The 23129-nt window shown below is 39.9% G+C and overlaps 1 protein-coding gene across 2 annotated transcripts; it reads left to right on the top strand.

Annotated features, from left to right (window-relative positions):
- Nucleotides 1-22540, top strand: sgpl1 (sphingosine-1-phosphate lyase 1). Of its 2 annotated transcripts, none has more exons than XM_010901529.5 (14): nt 1-47; nt 6567-6732; nt 8779-8846; nt 9319-9466; nt 10636-10715; nt 16146-16274; nt 16405-16493; nt 16685-16793; nt 17181-17279; nt 17789-17935; nt 18081-18319; nt 18603-18749; nt 19163-19283; nt 19612-22540. In XM_010901529.5, exons 1-14 carry the CDS (start codon nt 45-47, stop codon nt 19768-19770), a joined length of 1704 nt encoding a protein of 567 aa, XP_010899831.1. In that variant the 5' UTR covers nt 1-44; the 3' UTR covers nt 19771-22540. The 2 variants fall into 2 exon arrangements, with proteins under 2 accessions (XP_010899831.1, XP_010899830.1); XM_010901528.5 differs by lacking the exon at nt 1-47 and adding an exon at nt 54-312.
- The last annotated feature ends 589 nt before the right edge of the window (nt 22541-23129 follow it).

The raw sequence follows: 23129 nt of genomic DNA on the forward strand, positions 1-23129 counted from the left end.
GACAAAAGTAGCAGTAGAGGAGCTTCCCCTTTGAGACAATCTATATGGTATGTAGATGTATATTTGCGTATACTGCACAAATAATACGGCTTAAGACTGGACACGGTTGCTTGCTTCTAGTTTGTTGTTGCTTCCTGAGTTTTTATTAGTATTGTCTGTGTTTTACGGTTGGAGACTATGTAGAGTATAGTGGCATGTTAATCAAACCCTCGACCAGAAAGCAAGATCTTGTGAATTTCGCTACCAAGAAAAGGTGAAGAAAACCTTTTGCTGAAGGCTTGCCTTTACACCAACATTACCATGGATTATTGGGTAAGACAATAATGTCAATCACGATACTTGTAATTGCTTTATGTCTGCATGTCTTTAATAAAGCACGCGCATATTGCTTGAGTCATGTAACTAACTTCATGTGTCAAAAAGCATACGAGACGCAGGTCGTAATCTGACTGTTATTCTTTTCCCTAGTAGAATGTTGCCATAGATCGCGCATTTTAAGTGTTTATTTTGCACATACTAGACAAACACTATCCCTGACATTCAAAATCTTTCGGTGTCGAACCTTTTTTAAATGCCAGAAATATATATGCTTTATGGTAGTTTATTAAGTATGTATTAAACAGAAACAATGTGTCCTTAAAACGAACAGATTTAAAAAATCTGATATGGTCAGATCCGCACCGCTATCTCCTAGAGGTGTTATTGATTCAACATGTTGAACAACATGTCTTAACTTCCTCCGCAACACCTTGCAGGCATAGCCTTCTAGTTCAAAGTTTTGTTTTTATAACCCCCTAGTTTGAACTCGAAGAGAGTTACAGTTGTTGAAGTAATTAAATGGACAAATATATATTTTCAAATGTGGCAAAATTGACTCGATGTGTTTTTTACTGTGGGTTTCTAGTATGGGAGGAATTAGTCCTAGCTTGACAGGTTCTTCTTCATATTTAAATGAACTGATAACTTTCGCTGATAGTACAAACAGTTTCTCCCGCAGGCAATATCCTTTGTAGTGATTTAAGACAAAGAAAGGGTGGTTCATACTGAGATTTCCACATACAGCCTATCGTTTGACTTCCTGTTTAACACAAACCTACAGGAAGTACTATAATTAACAATGTAGGGTGCCTAAAGAAATGTCCTGGGAGATTGTTTTGACTGCATTAGAATGAGATGTGGCTAATGAGCCCCAAGCACTAACTGTAGGATATTTGTTAGCAGTTATCTGCAGTCACATATCTTTGATTTTCTTTGGGCCTCAGGACCATTAACACTGGTATGAAATATTGTTTTTTTTTATCACATACACAGCGCTATCATATAAAAGCCAAGTTATGGTGAATGTAGCCTCTAGACACTAAAGGCAAGGACATTCAGGTTTGCTAGGTTTAGTAAATTCCTGGAAACTACTAATTTAATCACGTGATGTGCCTCACTGGTATTTCAAAACCATCCCCTCCTGTACAATGGCTGTACAATGAATGAAGGCTACATTAAATTTGAAGAAAAGTCAACACTCCAAATGCCCAGTTCTAATTCAGTATCAACTTGATAGTACAATGAAGAATGTTATGCTGAAGTCTGGTGACATAACAGACATTTGCATATGTTTTTCACACGGTCAGAGGTTGTTGTTTGACTTGCTTTGAATCTTGTGTGTTTAAGATACATACCATATTTAAGTATTCCTATAATGTGTTGGGAAAACCAGAGTCTATACTAATGTTTTCCATTTTATAATTTTTTCCCATTGGCCTCTACCAAATATCATTAATCTCCTCCTCACACCCAGTGTTTCCGGGAGAAACATGACCTCCCCTTGGAGACAACAACAGTCTCCTTAGAGAATACTGCCGGCTGGGAAAAAACAGAGGCACAGACGTCTACATAACAAAAGGGAGGACTAAATAGGCATGCACTCTGGTCTTTAGCACTGAATATGCTCTCTAAATGCAGGGATGTTTTGTAAAGGCCAAAGTACTGCAGGTTATTTGAAAAATGTCACACAGGAATGTTTCTAATAACAAAGTTCATACATGGTAATAGACTCATATACCTGCTGCAACTGGACTTGCCTTTTGCCCTAGCACAAGATAACACCATTTAATCTCTCCAGTTTATGGCAGATCAACTCTAATATGGCCTTGGCGTCTCTGCTGTCTGTGCTACAGAAACATTCAACTCAAATGGGAACTGCAGCTTATGCATAAATATTTCAGACCAGAAACCATTTGAGATAGAAAATGAGCCGTAGAATGTGGGCGGGAGGCCCTCAAGGGTGGTGCAAATTGGTTTAGCACTGTCAGACTTGGGGAATGGATGATAACACGTGCCACAGCATGACAGGATTTAATTAGGAGGACACATCCTAATCTTGAACACTCCCAAGTCACAAATGGGAGGTAAAGAAAATTTGGTGACCAACTTGTAAAACTGACAGTTACTGAGACACATGGCCGCTGCTGGTTACTAACTCCTTACAACTGTCATCCGGGGGGCATATTGTTATTGAATAGCAATGCTGCAAATCACATTCACTCATTGTAAAATGTTGGTTTGCTTTTACATAAAGACTAATAAGCTAAGCCCACGTTTGTAATCCACTCTCACTATTGTGTTACTCATAAGCTTGTACAAACTGAAAAACTCAATATTTGTATTACAGATCAGTAGATTAAGCAGAATTAGTTTGCATCATGTCATAAGTTACACGATCTGTCAATGCCACCCGATCCTGCACACTTTCATAAGCATGTAACCTATCCTTTTAACCTATCCCGGGGAACCAGGTGGCATAGTGAGGCTACTTCAAACACTAATAAATAGGATTCAAGTTACTGTCCTATGGACCTTAAGGTTTTCTCTCTGATACAGAGAACCGTAACGGGTACAATCTTTGTTGTTATCAGTCACACAAGCATAGTGTTGTAAAAAAATAAAGCTGTGATGAAGAGATAAGGATCCATCAGATGAGAACCCTTTCACAAATGTTTATAATAGGAATGATTGATTTACTGTTGTTTCCGAAATTATTTTAGCTGTCTATTCCACATCCGTCATCTCAATGTATTTCATAAACTGTCATCAGAATTTGGATTGACACTTTGATCAGTGTTATCAGATAGTGACAAGGTTTTGAGTTGATTGATAATGAAGTTGTGCACAGCCCATGAGATAATGCATGTTTGGGAAGGAAAGGATTTTATGTAGTTTCTGCCCTCTATTAGCTATACATACAGTCATGGCCAAAAGTGTTGGCACCCCTGAAATTATTCCAGAAAATCAAGTATTTCTCACAGAAAAGTATTGCATTAACACATGTTTTGCTATACACATGTTTATTCCCCTTGTGTGTATTGGAACAAAAAAAAAAAGAAGGAAAAAAAGCAAATTGGACATAATTGCACACAAAACCCCAAAAATGGGCTGGACAAAATTATTGGCACCCTTTCAAAATTGTGGATAAATAAGATTGTTTCAAGCATGTGATGCTCCTTTAAACTCACCTGGGGCAAGTAACAGGTGTGGGCAATATGAAAATCACACATGAAAGCAGATAAAAAGGAGAGAAGTTGACATAGTCTGTACATTGTGTGTCTATGTGTACCACACTAAGCGTGGAGAAGAGAACTGTCTGAGGACTTGAGAACCGAAATTGTGGAAAAACATCAACAATCTCAAGGTTACAAGTCCATCTCCAGAGATCTAGATGTTCCTTTGTCCACAGTGCGCAGCATTATCAAGAAGTTTGCAACCCATGGCACTGTAGCTAATCTCCCTGGACGTGGACGGAAGTGAAACATTGAGGAAAGTTTGCAATGCAGGATAGTCCGGATGGTGGATAAGCAGCCCCAAACCAGTTCCAAAGAAATTCAAGCTGTCCTGCAGGCTCAGGGTGCATCAGTGTCAGCACAAACTATCCGTCGACATTTGAATGAAATGAAACGCTATGGCAGGAGACCCAGGAGGACCCCACTGCTGACACAGAGACATAAAAAAGCTAGACTACAGTTTGCCAAAATGTACTTGAGTAAGCCAAAATCCTTCTGGAAAAACATCTTGTGGACAGATGAGACCAAGATGGAGCTTTTTGGTAAAGCACATTCTACTGTTTACTGAAAACGGAATGAGGCCTACAAAGAAAGGATCACAGTACCTACAGTCAAATATGATGGCGGTTCAAATATGTTTTGGGGTTGTTTTGCTGTCCCTGGCTCTGGGTGCCTTGACTGTGTGCAAGTCATCATGAAATCTGAGGATTACCAAAGGATTACCCTTCCAATATGAGAGACCTGGAGCAGTTTGCAAAGGAAGAGTGGTCCAAAATTCCGGGTGAGAGGTGTAAGAAACGTATTTATGGTTATAGGAAGCGATTAATTTCAGTTATTTTTTCCAAAGGGTGTACAACCAAATATTAAGTTATGGGTGACAATAATTTCGTCCAGCCCATTTTTTGAGTTTTGTGTGCAATTATGTCCAATTTGATTTTTTTCCTTCTTTTTTTTGTTTTGTTTCAATACACACAAGGGGAATAAACATGTGTATAGCAAAACATGTGTTAATGCAATACTTTTCTGTGAGAAATACTTGATTTTCTGGAATAATTTCAGGGGTGCCAACACTTTTGGCCATGATTGTATATGTCAAAAGGCTGATGGGTGAAGCCAAGTCAGCTGACTCATGGTCCTCTACCTCAACTGGTTGGTTCTGATTCTGGAACATTAGCTAAATGTCGGTGTCTATTAATGACTTGAAGAAACACATTACCCTAGTCTATCTGTTGCTACAGTACTTTCACAAGTTCAATTTCACAAGGTTTTTACAGAGTGACTGGAATCTAACCATTGCATGATTGCAGATTCTTCTGGTGTAAGTACTCATCTATATTTTGTGCATAGCAAATGACAGTGTTACACAGAAAGCAGCAATAATTAAAACATTTAAATTAAAAACTATACACAGTGGTTGTAAATAAGGCTTAAAGTATACAGCTTTTGTTATTTGTTCCAGTTTTTGGCTACAGGAAACTGAAAGGAAAAGCAGCAAATGAGGTATTGACTTTAGGGATGGTCATTGAAATAAGACTGGGCATCGGCATTATCTCCCATTTCGATTGATAATGTTCTGATTCGATTTTGATTTAATTTGGATATGATAATATTTACAATACCATTATTACTTATAAGAGAGATTCTCATAGAATGTTGGCAAAAACCTTTATTGTACATCTAATTCTGCCTGGCTTGATACATTTTTCTCAGCGAACGTAAACAGCTGTTGGTCGGAACCCTTAGCTGGAGGACTGCATATGAAACCAATGATTTTGGTTGCCACAAATTGTTTCTGCTGAAAGATACCGTTGAAATAACCACTGAAAAGGTCTTGTTACTCTCGAGTCAGTATAAAGGCGTTCAAAAACTACAAATTGTTCACAAACTACATAGCACCAGTGACAGCAGAGCTGCAGAGAATGCTGGCTACTGCACCATGAAACTTTCTAGGATCTCCTGCGCACTATTCCACATGGTCACAACGTCAATCAGCAGCTTGTGTAAAAGACGGTTTAGCAAGTTCTGCTTCTCTTTAAGCACATGGCTGGTGCAATGGTGAAAAAAAGTTGCAGTGTCTCACATGGAATACCATTAATTTCTCAGAACAAAAAGGCCAGTTTTATTGCTTCTTTAATCAACACAGCAGCTACAATAGTCATTCACAACATTAACAATATCTACACTGTATTTCTGTTTAATTTTATGTTATTTTAATGGAAAAAAGGTGCTTTCCTTTTGAAAACAAGGACATTTCTAAGTGACCCCAAACTTTCGAACGGTGGTGTGTCATATTAGCAACATTGTCCGTCACTACTGCTAGTTCTTCCTCTGATTTGCAGAAGCTGTAGCAATGGATCAGATCATACATCAGGGCCCTAGGGGACTCCGCTGACTAGAGAGGCCATTCTTGATACTTTTGGGTTCTAACCTGTGGGCTAAGAGAGTATCTGCTCAAGATTTCAGTTTGTAGGCTTAGATTCCACTGCGACTGCATTGTCTAGATTCAGATTGGCCTTTTGTGCAGGACCAATTAAAAGAGGACCTAGAAGTCCCACCCACTGCTCATCTGTCATTTTTGGGATATAGGTGTGCTTCCATCCTCTCCTTGGATTTTTGGGCAGGCCAGAGTCCGGATCTCGTCCCGGAGAGGATCGGTCCCCCTTATGTATTCCTCCAATTGGGCCTGCGTTTGGCAATGCTGGGCGAGAGTGGTGGCAGCCAGCTGTCACATTAGATCTTCCATGGCATCCACTTGTCACCGATTGTACGAAAGTTGTTCTCTGGTAACCTAGCTTATCATCTGGGGAAGGTCTGCCCGCATCCTCCACCATATGTAACAAAACAACCAAGGGAGTGTAGGTATTTGTTGAATTGCAGTTAAAAGTGATCCGGGCCTTACAGGTCTCTACGTTCCTAGAAAAACATGCTTCCAGGTGGCACAGCAGTACAGATGGACCTCCTCTCGACTTGTTATACCACTAGAAATCAACCATGCTTTTCCTGTTTTTATTCTAGAGTGCATTGGAGGTGTACGTGGAGATGCTGCTACTCTACCTGAATGAAGCCAGGAGGCTTGTGAACAGCAACTGTGAGCAGCTGGAACCATGGCAGATCATTGGAATCACTCTCATATCCACCCTAGGAGCCATCTGGGTCAAAGGCTTCCTCTTTCAGCAAGAAAGTATGTTTTTAGATTCAGAGATAAGGCACGCGTCTAGCATATGCATGACTGAAGATTGAGTATGAGTTACTTTAGAGTTTTAGAGTTTTTGTTTTTAATCATACAGTATCATTGGTCTATTTAAGTGACTAAATCCAAAAAGTGAGAAATTATGCTTTACACCAAAATTTGCTGACAGACAATTTACATCTACCGTCTCGAGGGAGTTGGACATGAAAACATTCTCTACAAAACATTATTATATACAAAAATACAATATGTTTTATTTTCCTGAAAATAGTCACCATTTTTCATTTGGGGATGCAAATGTCTTTCTGAGATGCCCTGTTCATTTACCCAGATGGATTTAACAGGAAAGGTGTAATAACATGGTGGTAACACTAGCTCTGTCTGAGAGCAATATGCAGTGCTTGAAAATGTGTTAGAATTGCACAGCAGGGAAGGTGTTAACATTAAAACATCAAAGTTTTGAACTGAAGTGGAATTTATCTTTTATTTATGATACCAGTTTCATTACTGGTCAGCTAATAAAGCAAACTCACTTAATCTATAATCAGTTATAGGCTGACATTGGGCAAAAACGCTGTGAGTGATCGATGAACAAATATCCAGATATTTATCAATAGGATATTTAACTACAGAAGTGTGAAGCGGTGGGGATGAAAATCAGTACCTCCAAATCCGAGGCCATGGTCCTCAGTCGGAAAAGGGTGGCTTACCCACTTCAGGTTGGTGGAGAGTGCCTGCCTCAAGTGGAGGAGTTTAAGTATCTAGGGGTCTTGTTCACGAGTGAGGGAAGGATGGAACGGGAGATTGACAGACGGATCGGTGCAGCTTCTGCAGTAATGCAGTCGATGTATCGGTCTGTCGTGGTGAAGAAAGAGCTGAGTCGCAAGGCGAAGCTCTCGATTAACCGGTCAATCTACGTTCCTACTCTCACCTATGGTCACGAGCTTTGGGTCATGACCGAAAGGACAAGATCCCGGATACAGGCGGCTGAAATGAGCTTTCTCCGCAGGGTGGCTGGGCGATCCCTTAGAGATAGGGTGAAAAGCTCTGTCACCCGGGAGGAGCTCAGAGTAGAGCCGCTGCTCCTCCACATCGAGAGGGGTCAGCTGAGGTGGCTTGGGCATCTGTTTCAGATGCCTCCTGAACGCCTTCCCGGGAAGGTGTTCCGGTCCCGTCCCACCGGGAGGAGACCCCGGGGAAGACCTAGGACATCCTGGAGGGACTATGTCTCCCGGCTGGCCTGGGAACGCCTCGGTGTCCCCCCGGAAGAGCTGGAGGAAGTGTCTAGGGAGAGGGAAGTCTGGGCATCTCTGCTTAGACTGCTGCCCCCGCGACCCGGCCCGGGATAAGCGGAAGAAGATGGATGGATGGAACTACAGAAGGGCTGTTTTTATCAAGGCTCAAAAGACTGGGTCAAAAAAAAAATCTGTAAAAAAGATGTACACAAAAACTGACAGGCTGCAGAGTCTGCATATCCCTACAGTGTGGTGGGGGAGCAATAATGGTTGTCATCGAAAAAACGGACACACCTTTTGTCTGTTTTTAAATGGAGAAATACGCAGAGTTTGCCCAGTTATTAGCCCGACGTCAGCCCATAAACAACCCTATTAATGGCCTGTAATATAAAGTGTGTTTCAAGTTACAGTTTCCTTATTCTTTGTACCCCACACTTCAGTTTGGCACTCTTTAGATGGTACCAGAACAGTTAATGTTTTACAGCTGCTGCAAGTGACATAGCCCTGTTCAGATATGAAATATGTTCAGACTGACGTGTGTCTTGGGGAATCTAAATTACCACAGATCAGTATTCTATTCATCATTTATATCAGTGGAAGTATTTTAAATGTTGTTTTTGTGGATGGTGGTAACTCTGTCTAATGCGACAGAAATGTTGGCAGGAAACCACCAGTATTAGCTTGTAAGCCATCCCATTGATTTGTCTTCCATCTCCAGACAGCTGTTTTCTAACCACGTCTTGTGGTTTTCTTTCGTGCTGTTCATCTATTTCCTCATAATCCCGTCTTTGTTGCGTTACAGCCCTGAAATCCCGAATCAAGAAGCAGGGTTTTCGGCTCATCAGAAAACTACCCTATGTCGGCGCGACGGTAAATTTTGAATGTTTGTTGTGTTCCTCTTTTCTACATATGTGCTTTGACTCTTTGTCTGGTGAGGTGTGAGTCACTCACTGGTGACTTGTTGTTGGCATGCGAAGGGCGGAGGGAGGGAGGGTGAGACCTTTGACATCATGTTCTTGTCATAATGCTTTTGCTCATTATAGTCTAACAGAATTACTTAATGGAAAAAGTGTGAATAGGCTAAACTTTAATTATATGGTTATATTGAAAGGTACTACACTCTCAAATATTGTGAAACTTTCTCAGCTCTTCTCAATGTGCCATAATTTTCACTTACACAAAAACATCAGGCCCGTTTAAATCGATATGCCTGAATTATTCAAGATTACCGAGTGTCTTCGCCTTTCCCCCATTGCCTCAGCGGGTCACTGCTTCTAGGAAATGGTTTGTGTTGTCTGAGCGGTGGTCCGTGTAATGACAGGATGTGTCTACTTTGTGACAGATCCAGACCAAACTGAACAAGGCCCTGGACGACATGTCTTTTAGTGTTTGCACCCTGAAGAAAGGCATGAGCTACACTAAACACCTGCCTGAAAAAGGACTAACCCAAGAGGAAGTTCTAAAAAAGATCCAAGAATACGAAACCCTGAGTAAGTGCTAAGGGCATTTTCTGGGGCGTACTGTATGTGTAAATGTTCCCTGATAGCGGTGCAGGATGGATGAGCTTCCGTGGATGCTGTATAGTCATCTGTATTTTTTCATTGGTTATATCCTAAGAAGATAAAATTTTGCGGTATCATGTAAAAATGTAGAAGCTCCACTTTCAGGATGTGGTTGAAGTAAAGTTTTAATACAAAACTGCTGGAAGGCTAAAACCAATTATTCTTTATTACATAGTCATGGTGATGTATTGGTCAAAAGCACTGTTCTCGGGCACCAAGCCGACCATCGCATTCTACAGTAGGTTTGAGCCTTGACTGTGCCTCTAGATGTCTAGTAGCTGGAAAGTTCCACGGGTGAAACAAACTTGCCAAACTCGCCCATGAAGAGGGGCGGTATTATCAGTAGGGATATCTTGATCTAATTGTGCTCTAGCAACTCCATTGGGTGGCTCATTGCCTGCATAGTTAACTACTTAAAAATTGTCAGGTTAATGGGGGAGCACTTACATTTACCCACATGACATCCTGGTTGGAAGAGCAGTGTGGAAAGCAGTATGTCATGGTGCATATTGGCTATTATCATTACCTTTAAATGTCCTGCATCACTCAACAGTTGTCATGATCAGACAGAACAGGAATAGGTACAAGTTATATGGTGAAAATGAGAAAAAAGACAAAGTTGTCATTCTGAATTATGTATACATGCGTCACTACCAATGTTTTGTAGATATGAAACTAGATATGAACTTCCTATTGAACAATAAGCAGTGAGACATTGCACCATTGTCATGTGTCCTGTTACATACTGAAATTCAACAGTTTGTGCAAGGTGGGATTATCAGTTTCTGAATTCTAGAATTTGTGTGCTACATGATACATTTCTAACCCACTGAGTCTTGTATGTCCATTTGGCATCCGGGTTGGCCCCCAAACCTTGAAAACAAAGAACTAAATGTATTATTTTGTCCTAACCTGCATTTTTGATCTGTATATTTGTCTGTGCGAGTTCTTGCTTATCAGGTTAATCCAAGAAAATGTGAAATTTGTGTTGTAAAGTTGCTGCATACATTTAAAGAATTTAATTCATTAAAGAATATTGTCAGATCACAGTTGTTCCAGTGATATAATTTCCTGATTGTCACTATCGCTTTTCGCAGATGAAGTGAATTGGGAGAATGGACAAGTGTCTGGTACAGTCTACTGGGGAGATCAGACACTTACCAATCTTTTGGTGAAGGTAAGTACGGAAAAGTATTTTCAATCTATTCTCTCAAAATGATGAGTAACTCTGGTTAACAGTCTCTGTTTAATTCATGTTTCCAATATTGTCAAACTGAAAACAGCTTGTCAATGCATTGTGTTGTTTGAAAGCTAGGTACCTTCAGTGACGTATTTAAGGGTTATCACGTTGCTGTTTTTTGAAACCACAGCAAACTTTAGGGAGGAGTGAGGTTGAATTCTTGATCTAGTAGTTAATGTTGTTTTTGACTTGAATATTAGATAGCTATTTGGTACAATGAGAGATAAATGTCAACTCAAGATGGCACCACAGATGGCCGCCTCGGTTAGTTTGTGCACAATGTTTTGTTCCTAGAGCAGTAGGCTTCATGAACATGCCCCGGAGGCAAACTGACTATAGCCGGCTCCCCACATACACACACAACCCTCAATTACACAAATCTATAACCCCTCCCCACATACACACACAACCCTCAATTACACAAATCTATAACCCTCCCCACATACACACACAACCCTCAATTACACAAATCTATAACCCTCCCCACATACACACACAACCCTCAATTACACAAATCTATAACCCTCCCCACATACACACACAACCCTCAATTACACAAATCTATAACCCCTCCCCACATACACACACAACCCTCAATTAGACATATCTATAATCCCTTCCTACATACACACACAACCCTCAATTAGACATATCTATAACCCCTTCCCACATACACACAACCCTCAGTTACACAAATCTATAACCCCTCCCCACATACACACACAACCCTCAATTAGACAAATCTATAACCCCTCCCCACATACACACAACCCTCAATTACACAAATCTATAACCCCTCCCCACATACACACACAACCCTCACCTAGACAAATCTATAACCCCTCCCCACATACACACACAACCCTCAATTAGACAAATCTATAACCCCTCCCCACATACACACACAACCCTCAATTAGACAAATCTATAACCCCTTCCCACATACACACACAACCCTCAATTAGACAAATCTATAACCCCTCCCCACATACACACACAACCCTCAATTACACAAATCTATAACCCCTCCCCACATACACACACAACCCTCAATTAGACATATCTATAACCCCTTCCCACATACACACACAACCCTCAGTTACACAAATCTATAACCCCTCCCCACATACACACACAACCCTCAATTAGACAAATCTATAACCCCTCCCTACATACACACACAACCCTCAATTACACAAATCTATAAACCCTCCCCACATACACACAACCCTCAATTAGACAAATCTATAACCCCTCCCCACATACACACACAACCCTCAATTACACAAATCTATAACCCCTCCCCACATACACACACAACCCTCAATTAGACATATCTATAACCCCTTCCCACATACACACACAACCCTCAGTTACACAAATCTATAACCCCTCCCCACATACACACACAACCCTCAATTAGACAAATCTATAACCCCTCCCCACATACACACACAACCCTCAATTAGACATATCTATAACCCCTTCCCACATACACACACAACCCTCAGTTACACAAATCTATAACCCCTCCCCACATACACACACAACCCTCAATTAGACAAATCTATAACCCCTCCCCACATACACACACAACCCTCAATTACACAAATCTATAAACCCTCCCCACATACACACAACCCTCAATTAGACAAATCTATAACCCCTCCCCACATACACACACAACCCTCAATTAGACAAATCTATAACCCCTCCTCACATACACACACAACCCTCAATTAGACAAATCTATAACCCCTCCCCACATACACACACAACCCTCAATTAGACATATCTATAACCCCTCCCCACATACACACACAACCCTCACCTAGACAAATATATAACCCCTCCCCACATACACACACAACCCTCAATTAGACAAATCTATAAACCCTCCCCACATACACACAACCTTCAATTGGACAAATTTATAACCCTTCCCCACATACACACACAACCCTCAACTGGACAATTCTTGCACCTTACATATTATTTTGTAATTTATTAATGCTCAGTCTACTGTTTTTATGCTCAGTCCACAATTCATACTTGTTTTTATTTCTTTTCTACAAAATTGCTGCACTAATGTACCTGAAGTTTGTTGTGAAACTTACTTGGAAATAAAACTATTTCTGACTCTCATAATGAATTTAAATAGTTAATATTGTAAGTATTGTGACATTTGTTAGCTCTAAATTACCACGCCATAATATTGATTCTTTAGTGGTTGCGGGCAGATATCCACTACTGTTCAAAAGTTTAGGGTCACTTAGAAATGTTCTTATTTTCCATGAAAACATACAGTGGGGAGAACAAGTATTTGATACACTGCAGATTTTGCAGGTTTTCCTACTTACAAAGCATGTAGAGGTCTGTAATTTTTTTCATAGGTACACTTCAACTGTGAGAGACGGAATCTAATAAAAATAAAAAAATAGTATGATTTTTAAATAATAAATTAGCATTTTATTGCATGTCATAAGTATTTAATCACCTACCAACCAGTAAGAATTCTGGCTCTCACAGACCTGTAAGTTTTTCTTTAAGAAGCCCTCCTGTTCTCCACTCATTACCTGTATTAACTGCACCTGTTTGAACTCGTTACCCTTATAAGACACCTGTCCACACACTCAATCAAACAGACTCCAACCTCTCCACAATGGCCAAGACCAGAGAGCTGTGTAAGGACATCAGGGATATAATTGTAGACCTGCACAAGGCTGGGATGGGCTACAGGACAATAGGCAAGCAGCTTGGTGAGAAGGCAACAATTATTAGAAAATGGAAGAAGTTCAAGATGACGGACAATCTCCCTCGGTCTGGGGCTCCGTGCAAGATCTCACCTCTTGGGGCATCAATGATCATGAGGAAGGTGAGGGATCAGCCCAGAACTACACGGCAGGACCTGCTCAATGACCTGAAGAGAGCTGGGACCACAGTCTCAAAGAAAACCATTAGTAACACACAACGCCGTCATGGATTAAAATCCTGCAGCGCACACAAGGTCCCCCTGCTCAAGCCAGCGCATGTCCAGGCCCGTCTGAAGTTTGCCAATGACCATCTGGATGGTCCAGAGGAGGAATGGGAGAAGGTCATGTGGTCTGATGAGACAAAAATAGAGCTTTTTGGTCTACACTCCACTTGCCGTGTTTGGAGGAAAAATAAGGATGAGTATACAACCCCAAGAACACCATCCCAACCGTGAAGCATGTAGGTGGAAACATAATTCTTTGGGGGTGCTTTTCTGCAAAGGGGACAGGACGACTGCACCGTATTGAGGGGAGGATGGATGGGGCCAAGTATCGCAAGATCTTGACCAACAACCTCCTTCCCTCAGTAAGAGCATTGAAGATGGGTCGTGGAAACCTGGTCAAGAACTACAGGAAACCTATGATCTCTGTAATTGCAAACAAAGGTTTCTGTACCAAATATTTAGTTCTGCTTTTCTGGTGTATCAAATACTTATGTCATGCAATATAATGCAAATTACTTAAAAATCATACAATGTGATTTTCTGGATTTATTTTTGATTCCGTCACTCACAGTTGAAGAGTACCTATGATAAAAATTACAGACTTCTACATGTTTTGTAAGTGGGAAAACCTGCAAAATCGGCAGTGTATCAAATACTTGTTCTCCCCCCTGTACATGAAATATAGCAAAATGAATAGAAAATATAGTAGACATATAGTTGGAAATATATAAACAAGGTTAGAAATAATGTCAATTGTGCAATTGTAGCCTTGTAGACCTTTATTATTCTATTTATCAATTTGTTGAGAGATTTCACCCCATGCTTCCTGAAGCACCTCCCACAAGCTGAATTGGCTTGATGGGCACTTTTTATGTACCATACAGTCAAGCTGCTCCCACGATAGCTCAAATGGGGTCGAGATCCAGTGACTTTGCTGGCCACTCCATTATAGACAGAATACCAGCTGACTGCTTCTTCCCTAAATAGTTTTTACATTATGACCATTAGATCTTGCCAAGCTGTGCTTTGGGTCATTGTCTTGTTGTAGGAGGAAATTATCTCCAATCAAGTGCCATCCACAGGGTATGGCATGGCATTGCAAAATTGAGTCATAATGTTCCTTGGCGTCAAGCACTCCTCCAGCATCTTTTCATTTGGTCTGCGTCTCACAAATGTTCTTTTTTGTGCTCCAAACACCTCAAACTTAGATCCGTCAGTCCATATCACTTTTTTTCCAATCATCTTCTGTCCAGTGTGTGTTCTTTGCCCATCTAAATCTTTTCTTTTTATTGGCCAGTCTGAGGTATGGCTTTTCCTTTGCAACTCTGCCTAGAAGGCCATCATCCCGGAGTCGCCTCTTCACTGTTGACGTTGAGACTGGTGTTTTACAGGTACTATTTAATGAAGCTGCCAGTAGAGGACCAGTGAGGCATCTGTTTCTCAAACTAGACACTCTAATGTATTTTTCTCTTGCTCAGTTCTTCCCTGGGGCCTCCTACTCCTCTCTGTATTCTGGTTAGAGCCAGTTTGGACTGTTCTATGAAGGGAGTTGTACATAGCTTTGTACGAGATCTTCAGTTTCTTGGCAATTTCTTGCATGGAATGGCCTTCATTTTCAGAACAAGAATAGATTGATGAGTTTTTTTTCTGGCCATTTTGAGCCTGTAATCAAACCCACAATTACTGAAGCTCCAGATACTCAACTTGTCTTAAGGACAGTTTTATTGTTTCTTTAATCAGCACAACAGTTTTCAGCTGAGCTATTGTAATTGCAAAAGTGTTTTCTAATGATCAATAAGCCTTTTAAAATTATAAACTTGGATTAGCAAACACAACTTGCCACTGGAACACCGGACTGATGGTTGATGATAATGGGGCTCTGTAAGCCTATGTAGATATTCCATTAAAACTCTGCCGTTTCCAGCTACTATAGTCATTTACAAAATTAACAATGTCTACACATTATTTCTGATAAATTTGACATTTTAATGGATAAAGAATTAGCTTTTCTTTCAAAAACAAGGACATTTCTAAGTGACCCCAAACCTTTTAATGGTAGTGTATGTTCACCTGCAGTTTTCTTTGGAGCCCACACTGAAATATCAACAATAGTGTGTGGCTTCCAAACTGTGGTCATGTTGATAAATCAGCTCGGTCTGCATCTCCCTCACATAATCCTCCTGTGAAAAATGCTGAGTATACACACAGATTGGAGGTATACATTATACATACGATCAAGGTTAACATTTGTGTGAAGTATTTTGAAGCAAATGTATTTTCAGAAAAATGTAATATCCCAAAATCCTATGAGTTTGAATATGCCTAGTTTATATGACCACTTCCTTGTTTGATTGATTGATTCATTTTGATATTCTTCCTTTTGATCCTAGGTGTATGGAGAATTTGCATGGAGCAACCCACTTCATCCAGACATCTTTCCTGGTGTGAGGAAGATGGAGGCGGAGGTCGTGAGAATGACCTGTACCCTCTTCAATGGTGGGCCCAACTCATGTGGCACAGTGAGTTTACCCTTAGTACTCCCAACAGACTCAGGGACTCAGGACCTAGGAAATGGTCTATAGAAAATTCCGAGACTATGCATCACATTTTAAATGCAGTGTTCCCATTTATTTTTTTTGCTTTGTCCAGGTCACCTCCGGAGGAACTGAAAGTATTTTGATGGCATGCAAGGCCTACAGAGACTTGGCCCGTGAGCGTGGTGTAAAACATCCTGAAATGTAAGTTCACATTTCAAAAACACAATAAACCTCAGATCATTTTTGTTTATGCTGTATTTAATTTATTTATTTAAGTGCAAACATACCAGACGGCTTCTGAACAAGCTTCATATGCATTTTTTAGGTGTTTGCTGTCTCATAAAGAAGGCTTGTGTAGTTATTACATCTTTTTTATTATTATTATTTTGCAGCATTGCACCAATCAGTGTCCATGCTGCCTTCGACAAAGCAGCTCACTACTTTGGAATGAAGCTAGTTCACATCCCTTTGGATAAGAAGACCATGAAAGTGGATGTTAAGGTGCAAACATTTAGTCTTTCATATTTACAGATGATTAATCTGAACATGAGGAGAAGGTACGCCAGGGCTCAGCATGCACAGTAAAGAAAAGTTTGTTGTTGTTGTATAAATTCCCAATTCTAACTGCATCTTCGACCGGTTACCACTGTTAAGGAGAATGAGGTGATGTCTGGTACAGCCGTCACTCACCGAGGATCTCTTCCTAAATTTGGACAGTTATAGATTAAACATTAACTCTGTCGGAAATGTCAGTCACCAAAATAAATTGGGGACTAATTAACATTACAATGTCTAGCTCTCAGTACGTTTATATTGGACTTATCTTCACCTTAATCATTTGTCTTCAAACAATATTGTGACTGTTGAATGCCATATTATTATAAATAGGCTATGGGGAGAGCCATCAACAGAAACACTGCCATGCTTGTATGCTCCGCACCCCAGTTCCCCCATGGAATCATTGATCCTATTGAGGAAGTAGCAAAGGTAAAGTGTAATTTTTATCTGCTTCCTGTAGTAAACAAAAAATCCACATAAAATTTTAAAATTCACTTAAACTGTGCATTGGAGTTTAAACCCAATTTTATTGTTGACAAGACCTAAACACATTTTTAGTCAAAGCTTAATTTGGAGAAAAATCCTCATCTTTGGGGGTAATTGCTCTGAAAAATTATATCATCATCCTCAAGACTTTGAACTTTCCAATGATCAATCTGAAAAAGGAAGAGCTTTGATATCTGATGCACTGATATGTTGTTTTTATGGCCTGTACATTCCTACATAGTTCTTTTGTTGGGGTACGCCCACACAACTATCACAACAGAAAACTGCTTTTTAACATATGTGTTGAACATTTTCTTGAAAGGTAACTATTTCACACTTGAGCAACATTAAGGTGCTTACATACCTGCGTAGTAGTTACTAAACTAACAATATTGTTGTTGCACAACGCTTTAACTGAAAAAACCCAATCCATACCACATGGTGTTTTACAGCTGGCTGTAAAGTACAATCTCCCTCTGCATGTGGATGCCTGCTTGGGAGGGTTTCTCATCGTGTTCATGGCCAAAGCCAATTACCCACTAGCTCCCTTTGACTTCAGGGTAAAGGGTGTGACTAGCATCTCGGCTGACACGCACAAGGTGAGAAAGCAGGGTGTGGAGCCCAGACACTAGCATTGAACATTTTGTCCCTCTGGATTTTCCATCACCAGATTCTCATGGCCCCGTAAACAAGACGTATTTGTGTTGACTGGTTACTGTGTTTCAATTTGCCTCTATTCTACAGTATGGCTATGCCCCCAAAGGGTCATCTGTGATCCTGTATAGTGACAAGAAGTACAGGCAGTACCAGTACTTTGTGTCTCCGGACTGGCAGGGGGGCATCTACGCCTCCCCGTCGGTGGCAGGCTCTCGGCCGGGCGGTATCATTGCGGCGTGCTGGGCCACCATGATGTACATGGGAGAGGACAACTATGTGAAGACCACCAGGAAGATCATTGACACTGCCCGCACAATCAAAACTGAGTATGTGACCCAGCTTTTACTGAAGTCATGTATCTGCATTGATTTTTTTCTCACTTAACAAGACTATGTGGTTCTCTTACAGGTACAATCTTACAGTCTGTCAGTTTTCTTCCTAAAGTTTTTGGTGGATTTGCCTTCTGTCAGTTCCTGAAACATCTGTCAAACTATTTAGCGGCACAGAGTTTTCAATCTCTTTCTAAGCGCTCTTGGCAAGCACATTGTGATGTTCGTGGTGGGATTAGACGCACATTTGAAATGTTTTTGTGTTTCTTTCCGGGAACAGAATCCGCAAGATAAATGGCGTGTTTGTGTTTGGAGACCCAGAAGTGTCTGTGGTGGCAATAGGCTCCAATGTTTTCGACATCTTCCGTTTATCTAATGCACTGACTTCAAAGGGATGGAATCTCAACACGCTACAGTTTCCATCCAGGTATGTTTTCCTCCTCGTCTGTGCAATTCAATCATTCAATGATAATGTTTACATTTCATATAACACTGATAGATACTATATGCTGAAGCAATACTACACTCTAAAAAGAATAGCTTCTTGGAGGGTCATATCAGGGTTCTTCACTTTGGAACTGGGTGAGGAGCCATACAGTAAGGACTTTTTTAAAGAAATGGTTAATGGTTCTTTAAAAGGGAACTCCAACAGTTTTCCAAATGTTCGTTGAGCAACAATACATCTTTTCAATGGTTAACTTTTTTTTTTGAAGGGTTCTTGAAAGAACTTACTGTGGTTCCTATATAGTTATAATTTTAAAAAATCTTTTTAGAGTATCATAGCACACAATGGCACAGTTTTGGAAGTAGTTTCATTCAAATTTGTCTGTTCCACCACAGCATCCATATCTGCTGTACAGTACTGCACACACAGGCAGGGGTGGCCAAAATGTTTATCAAGGATGTCAACGAAGCGGTGGCTCTGATCATGAAGAACCCCAATGAGAGGACCACTGGAAAGGTGAATGTAAATTCTGACTGTTGACTGAACTCTGTTGAGACTGCACTACAGCAGTGGTGAAAAAAAACTTGATAAACCAGGTGGTTTGAACCCTGAATGTTGACTGGCTGAAAGCTGTGTGGTAAATGAGTTGTACTTAAAGTGGTAACGTTCACAAGTGGAGCAATCTTAGGATAGCAATAAGACACGTCATGATTTTGTATGCCCCAATATACCACAGCAAAGGCCAGCATCCAAGCACTCAGCCTTGTGTCAGTTACATTTATTCAGTAGATCTCCATTATATAAAGTGGCATTATATAATACATGGCTTTGCACTGTGTTCCAGGGAGCCATCTACGGCATGGCTCAGTCCATCCCTGACAGATCCATGGTTACAGAGATCTCCCGTGGCTTCCTGGACTGCCTCTATAGCACAGAGGTGCCTAAGTTGCCAGAGCCCCAGAAGAGCCATACGAACGGCCTCAGCAACGGCAAGGCCCACTGAGTAGGCCTGGACACACACCCAGGTCATATTCATTAGGTCATCCGGTGGAAGGTTTAAGTTTTCTAATCTGAGGGGAGAATGAGTAAAAAAGTGTTTCTTATTGGACCAGTTCCAATAGGGTATCTGTTTCAATCTGTTTTTTTCCGTTTGGTGTCTAATGAACATGGCCCTGGTTCCCGGCCTGCTTTACCTCTGGTCCACTCACTTCATTATTTAACGGTTGCCTTATCTTGGCCAGCTTTTATCTGCTCACCCTTTGGTAGACACAGTGTCTACTGTATGTGTAGACCATATCTTGTGTAACAAAGTGGGTTAAAAATGGTTTTGTCTTTTGTCAACAATTGCCATACAATATTCTGTAATGTCAGACAAAATTCTAACAGTGTCTAGATTAATGAAAAACAAAACACTAATGTGCTTTATGTAGGTATTCACCCCCAAGTTGGCAGTGATTACCAGTGTGCCTTCCTGGTTATCTAAAAAAATGACGCAGCATCATTGTGTCTTCAGGCTCATTCAAGGTGTTGGGAATTACGGCTAGACAGCAGTCTTTCCATACATTTCAAGGAGATTCAAGTCAAATCTGTAACATGGCCGCACAGGAACATTCAATGTCTTTTGACAGGCAAATCCGATGTAGATTGATAGCTATAAAGATGTAGGTAATTGTCTTGTTGAAAGGTGAAGTCCTTTCTCAGTATCTGGTGTAAAGCCAAACATAAGCCACAAACCCAAACCTTTGCATTTAGTTCAAAAATTGTATTTCTTTGCATTCCTTTTCTGTGTTTTATGCAGTATTAATTCAGTGCCTTGTTGCTTACAGGATATATTTTTATTCTGTATATATTTATTATTTGTTATCATGTAGTTCGTTCACTGTTGTTCCTTCCTCTGTTTTCAATCACAGCCATTGAAGAGGTTATAGGGAACAGATGAAGGGGTACACATTCCAAAATCGTATTAACCTTTATCGTTTCACACAGAATGAGTCCATCGAAGGAGTGATTTGCTAAGCAAAACTTTACACCTGAATTAATTTAGTGTTGCCTTAACAAAGGTGGTGAATACCTATGCAAGTACTATATTAAAAATGTTAATACATTTGTAAAAATGTGTAGAATCTTCTGTCATCTTGACATTAGAGTACTCTGTTTTGCGTGAAATACAAAAAACAAAATCACAATTAAATGTATTTTATTCCCACTCTGTAATGCAACAAAACTAATACTGATCTGAACACATATAATGCCTACTTAATCTTCTAATGCACAAGCCATTGTTTTTAGCAGCTGTGTCAGACATTTGTTTTAGAAAATTATTTTTTGAAAGCAAAAGCACATATTGTAAAATTGGTAAGATAGCGGTTAAAACCTTTGAGGGGGTTTTGTCCTCTTGTGTGATTTCTTCATGTAATAACATTGTGTTGTGTTTCTTTTATTGTTCTGTACAGCACTTGACAATGGTTTTATAGAAGTGGCAGTTTCATTTTATTTTGGAGTAGGTGCTATGAAAGCCTTCATTTTTAATATCCTTATTCCGCTCTCAACAGTTTTTCTTGATATAAGTGGTGATTAAAAATAATGGCGTACTTTCTAAAGCAGAAATATTTCAGCCTCAAAGAAACATTTGGAGTGCAAGACCACAATCAGCATTGAGAGAAGCTCTCCACTGCCTCCAACTAGAACTGCCTTCTACAACAAAGTAATTATATCAGTCCCTCAGTTTTCATTCCCAGTCTTGCCCTCATACTGTCGTAGTCACCTAATAATCCCCAGCTTCCAATTGGCTCATTCATCCCTTTTCCTCTCCCTGTAACTATTCCCCCGAGTCATTGCTGTAAATAACAATGTCTTCTCATTCAACTTACCTGGGAAAATAAAAAAATGCTAAACGGTGCTAATGTCCTAGTAGATAACTCAATGATCAGGACTTAATTATAGGGGAGTCATGTCTCCAAGGACTTCTTGGTACTGCAAACTTGAATACTTTTCAAAATTAGACATTTCTAGGCACAGCATTAATCAATATCATAAATAGACACTGTGTAAACATTGTAGTGGGTTTAAGTTCATTCCAGCCATGAGCTTATTTTGACCACCAACATAAGGAATCAGAGAATACGGTAGTCGGTTTTGACATTTAAAACATATTTATAACCCCCCTGTTTTTTTGAGACAATGATTTAGCACTGAATAAATCTCAATGAACAGGAAATTACTTATTTTAGCATCCTCATAGGCATAAACTGTTGACATTGTTTTGTGTTCTAGTTGTTCATTTAACAATCAACCTTTTGATTTTATCTACCTCATTTTCTATTCAATGCATTTGTGTTTCCTTTTAACCCAGTAATGTCTTTATTGGTCTAAAGTGAAAACGTGAAATATTTTCAGGCTAAACAGTTGACATTTGATGGGTGTCCCTAAATATTCATGATACTGGGTTAAAACGGTTTGCCAGAAATACCCGCCACTGAATACAAAAAACCTTTGATCTTTACCCTCAATATGTCAAACTGAAGGGCATATCACCTGTTTTTACTTCTTTCCAAATTCAAAATAAGGGAATGATTTATATGTTATGATGATGTGATAGCTTTCAAATATACCACTGAATTATAACATAGCCCTGTCCTTTATAATTAAGTATTGACATGTTTATGTGACCACTTTATTTGTATGAATCACTAATATGAATCATTTTATATCTTATTTTTGTTTCCTTATCTGCTAAATGTGTGTGAATAAATAAAATAAAAAAATCAAGTATTTTTGTTGTTCAACAGTAGATACTTGATTGTATAGCGAGGGTGAAAACCATGGTTTAGGACACTAGCTTATTACCCGAATAGATCCTCCAGTAATAGTTTGTTGAAAAAAGAAATATTACCTAATAGGTTGTGTCTGAAGGCCCATGGTCTCATGAGCCACTATAAGCAAAGTGTGCTTCTGCCCCTGGCAGCCAGACTTAGTTTAATTAGCATTGTCAACATTTATGAGCTGCGCAACTGCTATAGCAAAGGCATCATTGCAATCAGAAACATGCTCAAAAACACTTTAATGTTTAGTAATATGTTGATATAATTTTGTTTTAAATGGATACTGTTGATAAATAGCTACTGGAATTTGTTTAAATAAAATGTATTATTTTCCCAAACATGTCCACAGCATCCAGTTGGCTCATGCTAAGCATCAGTGTTTACAAAATGATGCAGCTAGACACTTCCCCCTTGAGGCATGAAGTAGAATTATATACCATTTGTGGACAACTGACAGGAAATGTTTAGGATGTATTAGTGCAATATAAAATAATGTTATTGCAAAAAAAACTAAAAATCACAGGGCAGCATTGGAAGGTTA

This window comes from Esox lucius, chromosome 6 (assembly GCF_011004845.1).
Source record: "Esox lucius isolate fEsoLuc1 chromosome 6, fEsoLuc1.pri, whole genome shotgun sequence".
In the NCBI taxonomy this organism is placed as follows: domain Eukaryota; kingdom Metazoa; phylum Chordata; class Actinopteri; order Esociformes; family Esocidae; genus Esox; species Esox lucius.